Source organism: Onychostoma macrolepis, chromosome 09 (genome assembly GCF_012432095.1).
Source record: "Onychostoma macrolepis isolate SWU-2019 chromosome 09, ASM1243209v1, whole genome shotgun sequence".
Lineage (NCBI taxonomy): Eukaryota > Metazoa > Chordata > Actinopteri > Cypriniformes > Cyprinidae > Onychostoma > Onychostoma macrolepis.
Window position 1 is genome coordinate 6,612,490 of NC_081163.1, and position 7,991 is coordinate 6,620,480.

Sequence of the window (7,991 nt, forward strand, 5' to 3'; positions counted from 1 at the left end):
AAACAGCAAAAATGCACCGAGGGGAGACTATTACAGGGTACCCACGAACAAGAGTGCACTTAGTAGTGTGTGAACCCACCTTTCCCCCAGATGCAGATAGAGGGACTGCAGTTCTCTACGAGCCCACTGGTGATTCGTTGGCAGAGTCCGGCCTTTCCCAGGCTTTGCTTTTTCCACAGTTTGTGGTTTTCAACAAGATGTGGTTTTTAATGTCACAGCACACTAAAGTTATAGTCTGACAAGGAAAAAGGCAGTTGTACCCAGAGAGTGATCCTGATGGACGAAGCCTGGGAAATCTGTGATATGGTTGTAAACCTCAGTGGAATCAGTGCACATCAGGGGCTATTATACGATGGTGAGATGTGATAGCTTAACATGATATCTACTAAGATCCCTGAGAAACTTGTGGGCAGGGCCTCTGTGAAGACAGGCTCGGTCTTACAGGAAGTATAAATCACTTCCTGCGCTGAATGATAATCACGTTTTTAATCAAGAGATTTAGCAATAATTTAAATGCCCCTTAGGGTGAAGAAAAAAACCTACAGCTAAATACAAACAATAAAAAAGCCAATGGGAGCATAGAGCTGTGTGCATATCAGTGTTATAAATAAAAGATACCACATCAATAAATTACTTAAGTTATATTTTAATGCATGACTTTTACTTCAGTAAAACATAATGAGACAATATTATAATAATAATAATAGTACACAATGAAACTAAATTGAGTTGAAAAAATTATTAAAATTACAATAAATAATATATACACCACCATTTAAAATCCTGAAATGATTTATTTCAAGAACCTAATACTTTTATTCAGCAAGGATACAGTAAAAGTGATGTTTGTAATGTTTCAAAACATTTCTATTTTTCCACTCCGCTCTTTTAAGTAGTGAATCAAATAATGAAACAAACATTTTAATCAGGGTAAAGAATAATGAGACAATCAGAATCTCTTAAAGTAAAAAATATTTATCTGGAAAACATAAGTCGCAACAAACTGAAATATTCAAGTAAAGTAGAAGCTACTTCCATAAAGTAGAGAAGTACAAATTCTTCACATTACCAATATTGCAAAAAAAGATTACAGAGAATATGTAAGGCAACTTTCAGCAATATAATCAAATGTAGGTGATATGAAAACATATCACCGATATCATAATCTAATAATATTCAAAAGTCATTAAAGCAATGAGCCACAAAAGGCAGTGCGTTACAGTGATTTTACTACAGGTAATCGTGTTCTTTGGCACAGTGCAAGGAAGAGTATGTAAAACTCTCTTAAAATGGCAGCAGCAGTGCATATATTTAACGTTTTTGCTAATATGCTTATGCATTCAACTCACAATAAGAGTACAGTACTCTCAGCTCCATTTAACACATTTTTACCAGAAATCCATTCCACAGATTTCCACCCCAAAATCAACACTTACCATTACAGCTGCCAGCCTTGTGGAAGTCACTGGTTTCCGTGTAAGCAGTGTTGGAGAGCGAAAGGTCACTTGCACACTTGAGTTAATTTGACCGTCTACATGGTCAGTCCTTGTGAAACAAAAATTTTATGACGGTTTCTGGCAGTGGAAGGGAAGAGATACATGATAAACACTTCTTGCCCATGATCTCCCGGATAGTAATGCGGCACAGGCTCATCAATCTCCTTGGGTTTCCTGTGTTGGAAAGCAATATTAGCGAGTACAGACCTTTAGAAATCAAACAGTAATTTGAGAGTCATGGAAAGAAGCATATTTGAAGTTATACCCTTAAATAAAACAAAATCAAGCAATTTTGAATCTCCTGAATTTCCTGCACTGCCTTTTTCCAAGTTCACTGTTTCACAGGATATTCTCCAGTTAAAAACATACCTTCAACAAAATGCTCACATCCTGTGTATGCAAGTGCAGAATTCTTTAAATCCATTGCTAACACTCACTAATGTTTGAGCTGTTGTTTTCCCTCCAAAATGATGTCACTTCCTAAAGGATGACGTCACTAAGGAAGTGGCTGTTGTTAGTTAAAAGGATTTTACAGAAGACTAAAAAGATGAAAAATGAGGTTGAAGACACATGGAAAAACTATGAATCTATAACAACATTTCCAAAGAAAATAATTATCGTTTAAACCCAGTGTTAATATTTTGAAATACAATTACATTTAAAGTTTTAATTTTAATTTTAATTTTAGTTCTACATAGCTTTGATTTTTGATTTTTTGTCATTTCAACTTATTGCCAAATCAATTTTAGTTAACATCAACATTGTTTGAAAGAATTTCAATCTGAAATATTCTTTAACAAACCGCTGTGCATAGTGCATAGCAAATGACTAAATTCCACCGAAAATTTTAAATGATCATCTACCTGTGATTCTGAAAAACTTTTCATATTTAAAAATTATGAGCTTGTTGGCCTTCATTTGACATTACTGTTTTTTTGCTATAAAACTTTTAGAATTTTATATTACAATTTTCCATTTATTTCCATCCATATTTTTGGACCTCACTGTATAAAAATTTGCACTTAAAGCAAAAAATATACTGCATAATAGAAATGACCCAATAATAACATGACAACATCAAGAATACAACTTACTCTTGGCTTCCTGGTAGATGCGAAGGGTTTCAGCGTTGACTTTTATGCGAACCATGGTGTCAGGATCGTTCCAGGGGACTAGATACGGGTCAGCGCCGTGGTCCAGCAGTAATCTAACAAAGGCTGGTTCACATCCGAGTATCAGAACTGCATCCAGCATACAGCAGGCCCGGCCCCTGACCAGTGCTTCCCTGTTCACGGGGCCATTGTAGTTGTAGTTGGGGTTGGCACCGGCATTCAGAAGCATCCGGAAGCAGGGGAGGTGATGGTAAGCAGCGCTGATGAACAGTGGACAGGCTGCCAGAGTTGTCAAAGTGCGCATGCCGAACATAGACCTCTGATCCAACCGGTGGTCAATATCAACATCAGCATTGAACCTGTGTGTATTCCAGGGCAATCATTGTCATAATTCACACTTAAATAATCCATGAGAACATACACGGGGAGCCAAAAGATTTTTTGAAAGTCTGTTTTGCTCACCAAAGCTGAATTTATTTGATCAAAACACAGTAAAAAAAGTAATATTGTGAAATATTATTAGAATTTGAAATAACTCTTTTCTATTTGAATATATTTTAAAATTAATTTATTCCTGTGATGCAAAGCTGAACTTTCAGCATCATTACTCCAGTTTTCAGCGTCACATTTTCCTTCAGAAATCATTCTAATATGCTGATTTGGTTCTTGAGATTTCTTATCAATGTTGGAAAAAGTTATGCTGCTTAATATATTTTTATGGAAACTGTGATACTATTCAAAATTTGGGCTATGAACGATTAAAGCATTGTTCCAAACTTTTGGCCGCCAGTGTAGAGTCATAACTGAACTCCATTTTCAACATAGTAATTATAGAATTTGCAAGCTATATCCCCACCTGATCAGCTCTAATAGAATGTCCACTCGGCCCACTTGTGCAGCGTGGTATATCGGGGTGCTCCGGTGATGAATGCTGCCATTCGGATCAGCACCGGCTTTCAAAAGGATCTTCACACAGTCCAGATGTCCATTAACCACAGCCATGTACAGAGCAGTCTGACCCTTCACATCCACCAGGTCCACTGCAGCTCCCTGAGAGATCAGGTACTCCACACACTCGCTGTGACCCATCATGGCAGCAATACGTAGCGGCGTGCAGGGCAGCCACCCACAGGACCAAATCAACTTCTCATTGATCTGCCTAGAAAATAATTCTTATATTCTGTGTTAAGAATATCACCTTTGAACTGCTCTTGAAATGAGAATAAACATGGGTTGTGAGTTTTGTCAGATGTAAAACGTGGGTCCTATAGCAAAACCAGTGGTGGGTAGGCAACCTTTAAAAGAATGGTCCACCAAAAATGGACAATTGCTGAAAATGTACTCACCCTCAGGCCATCCAAGATGAGTTTAATAAGTTTGTGGATTATTATGATGTTTTTATCAGCTGTTTGGACTCTCAATCTGACGGCACCCATTCACTGCATAGGATTCATTATGGCAAGTGAAGCTAAATTTCTACAAATCTGTTCTAAAGAAGAAAAAAAAAAACTCATCTACATCTTGGGTGGCCTGAGGGTGAGTAAATTTACAGCAAATTTAAATTTTGGGTGAACTATTCCTTTAAAGTTGTTATACAACTTTAGTAGCAACAGATCTTTTCTTCTGTATTGTGACACACTTCTGTGTTTAACAGATTATCAAAAAATAAAAATTGTAGAGCGAGGACTTGCATCTAAACATCGGTTGTTAATTGGATTTTGAGAAGTGTGTGTTGCACTCAAAACTGGAGGCAGATGAATGCGAGCTTGCAGGGGCTAAATGATTGGAGAAATCAATCAAGTATGTCATCAGAGAGAAGTCTGTTGTTTACATTAAGATCTACAATATACATTTAGAAAACAGATAGGGTCAATTTTCATTTTAAGTCAACTTTAATGAATCATTCAGAGAAGGAAGTCTCACTGTTTGAAGCGGTCTTCTAGTAGGAGGGTCTTGAGAGTGTCTAGGTCTCCAACATGGGCAGCATTATGCAGACTCATGTCCTCGCACTGTTCCAGAGGCCTGTCACCGAACTGCTCCTGAAGCCATCCTCTCAGGTTACGACCTAACAGAGAGACAGAGACCAGGTCAGGTCAATTACATAATCAATGTCTGATGCTTGTGAGAACAGGATTCATATTTGTGACCCTGGACCACAAAACCAGTCTTAAGTCACTGGGGTATATTTGTAGCAATAGCCAAAAATACATTGTATGGATCAAAATTATTGATTTTTCTTTTATGCCAAAAATCATTAGGATATTAAGTAAAGATCATGTTCCATGAAGATATTTTGTAAATTTTTTACCATAAATATATCAAAACTTAATTTTTGAGTAGTAATATGCATTGCTAAGAACTTCATTTGGACAACTTTAAAGGAGATTTTCTCAGTATTTAGATTTTTTTGCACCCTCAGATTCCAGATTTTCAAATAGTTGTATCTCAGCCAAATATTGTCAGATCCTAACAAACCATACATCAATGGGAAGCTTATTTATTCAGCTTATATTCAGCTTTCAGATGATGTATAAATCTCAATTTCGAAAAAATGACACTTAAGACTGGTTTTGTGGTCCAGGGTCACATTTCAGGTGTGAATGATAAATCAGTTTGAGTGGTCGCTGAAAAGCTTCTTAGAAAAAGGGCGTAGGTTTGTTTCTGACATTGGTGGGGACATAAACCCAACACAAACAGTTGAACATCATTGATTTAAAGTTAAAGACGACTCGGGACGCATGTTCCAAATCCTGCTGCACCCCAGAGTGCCACTTACATAGTTTACCATAAAATCCACATTATATTTGTCCCAAATTATTGTTAATGTTCATAATGACTTTATCCTAGGCTGGAAGATTGTGTATCTTTCCGCACAACGTTTGTCTTTCTGTCTGTATCTAATAATAGCCATAGGTCGCGCTTTCTCTTTCCATTTGCTCTGTTTTGTCAAACACCGTACTTCAAACTCATCGATGCACCTTTGTTAATTCCTGAAGTGGGCTTTTATATTTAATGTTTTAGACTGCTGTCTTGAATTGGGTGCAATACCTGTGAGTTGTTCTAAATGCTGCGCTGCTCTCCTCGTCCGGTGTTGTGCCCATTTTCTACCCCTGCCAAATTATTACCCCCTCTCATTGATATCGCTACCTGGTTGCCTAATCCTAACCCCTTCCCCACACCTAACCCTAAACATTCCGATACTAGTGGAGTAGTAATCTGGCGGGGGTCAGAATTTGGCACAACACCGGCGTGCGACTATTCCGCCCTTGTATTAAATGCGCGTCCTTGAAAGCGCGCAGTTTTCTAACGTATTTACTTTAACTTTTTAGGTATATGTCAATGGTATGACCTTTCAGATGCGTCTGCAATTACAAAAACATATACCTATATTCAAAATTATTGCCAGGGACAGTTTGGTAGTCGCTGGATATTGGTAGGGACACGTCCCTTGCGTCCCCCTCTAATTCTACGCCCCTGCACACACACTATATCTCAAGTGTCTTACATAAATAACTTGATTTTTCTCATACAGAGACGCGACAATGATCGCAGACGTTGGAATTTTACACATTATAAGCAGAAACACTTCTTAGGATATGTGCAGCTACAGTGCCTTTATGAACAAGTTGAAAACAAGCACATATTATTTTCATAACTTTGGTGTTCCCCGAGAAACTGCTCACGAAAACTTTGCTCTAGAAGGCAAAACATCTTTGGCAGCCGTCAAGTTGCGATTGTAATATAACGTTAACATTAGGCCTACTTTCAGCTTCAAATATGTAAATCTAGTTTCAGTAATTCAAGTGTTTTGAATATGAATATCTCGCTGGTGTTTGTTAGAGGCTTTTCAACAATTATGGCCTGAACAGCCCCTAATCGATCTGCACTGAACATAAGACTGTATGGCTCAAAAGCCTTTGTTCGTTCTGTTATGAATGTTTTGGCATAACGTTACTGTACCAGCTGCAGCAGTGTTTGGGAGCTGTGGCTCAGGGACCGGTGGGACCTCAGCATTCACATTCTCACCATCAGCCATCGTGTTTTGTAAGTCTACTTAAATAAATGTCTGCTCCGAGTGCCATAAACCACAATAAACAGGCTAACCAAAACTACTACACAAAGTGTCTGTGCTTTTCTCTTAAAGCTGTTTTGGCAGCTGCATGGACTCGGCTGCAGGACTGTATGAGCCGCTCTGATTGGCTGAGTAGCAGTTGTCCGTCACAGGCTCATCTGGATTTAAGGTGGACTGCTTCTGCGAATTTAAGGTGAAAATACTTGAGTGGCGGATTTGTGCATTCTTATATGATTCTTTGATCCCAAGTGACTAGAAGCAATTTATTCAAGGGAGACACCAGTACAAAGATGTCTGGTTGGTGGAAGTGTGGATTCGTGCACTGTTCTTTATAATGTACTTCACTCATAAGTCACTAAATGAAGAAATTTGCATGTAGCAATGTTGTGCAACTAGTCACTATTTAAGTTCAGTAGTGATTAGTTGTACAACATTGCTACATGCACATTTATTCATTTATTAACAAGTGAGAATAACAAGCAGGAGCAATTCATCAAAGTGAAACAACAATACAAATATTGTCCATAAGAGTAAATGCTAGTACACTGTAAAAAAATGTAATAAAATAAATTAATTAAAAAAGCTGACTTTAAAATTTAAGACAACCAGCTTCAGCAGATTTTTTGAGTTCTCTCAACTTATTTTTTTAGGAGATTTTTGAGTTCTCTCAACTTTTTGTTGCATAAACTTAAAACAACAAGTTGAGAAAACTCAAAAATCTGCTTAAGCTGGTTTCCTTAAACTTTTCAAGTTTGCTCAACATTTTATTTTTTCTACAATGCTGTAAAAAAAAATCAAAGAGAGAACTTAAATGTTTAAGGCAACCTGCTTTAGCAGATTTTTTAGTTTTCTCAACTTGCTGTTTTAAGTTTATACAACAAAAAGTTGAGAGAACTCAAAAATCTGCTGAAGATGGTTGCCTTAAATTTTTAAGTTTGCTCAACTTTTTTTTTTTTAATAGTGTAGAGTAAAAGTATTAATTTGTTTGTACTTTTCTAAGCAATGTTGCTTAGAAAAGTACAAACAAAAATACTTTTACTCTACTAGCATTATAATAACTTTTCTAAGCAATCTCACATCTCATAAATTTACATAGGACAGACCCAGAGACCCACAGAGACCTGTACATACACACACAAGTTTATACACATTTATGTGTGTATTGTGTATTACATTAAATAATGATGTTTTGTATTGCATTTAATCTAAAGCTTAAATTATATTTAGGCAGTACCACAAATACCACTTCAAAAATTCAAAATATGTAGAAAATCACCTTTACAGTTGTCCAAATGAAGTTCTTAGCAATGC

At 37.0% G+C, this 7,991-nt stretch overlaps 1 protein-coding gene across 2 annotated transcripts; it reads right to left on the reverse strand.

The window, feature by feature from the left end:
- Positions 1–659: 659 nt before the first annotated feature.
- Positions 660–6,774, reverse strand: asb1 (ankyrin repeat and SOCS box containing 1). 2 transcript variants are annotated; one of them, XM_058787333.1, is made up of 5 exons: positions 6,569–6,774; positions 4,532–4,673; positions 3,465–3,767; positions 2,591–2,967; positions 660–1,670 (listed from the first exon to the last, which is right to left on the reverse strand). In XM_058787333.1, the coding sequence occupies exons 1-5, from the start codon at positions 6,642–6,644 to the stop codon at positions 1,540–1,542; spliced, it is 1,029 nt and encodes a 342-aa protein (XP_058643316.1). In that variant the 5' UTR covers positions 6,645–6,774; the 3' UTR covers positions 660–1,539. The 2 variants fall into 2 exon arrangements, with proteins under 2 accessions (XP_058643316.1, XP_058643317.1); XM_058787334.1 differs by lacking the exon at positions 6,569–6,774 and adding an exon at positions 5,657–5,753.
- Positions 6,775–7,991: the final 1,217 nt, after the last annotated feature.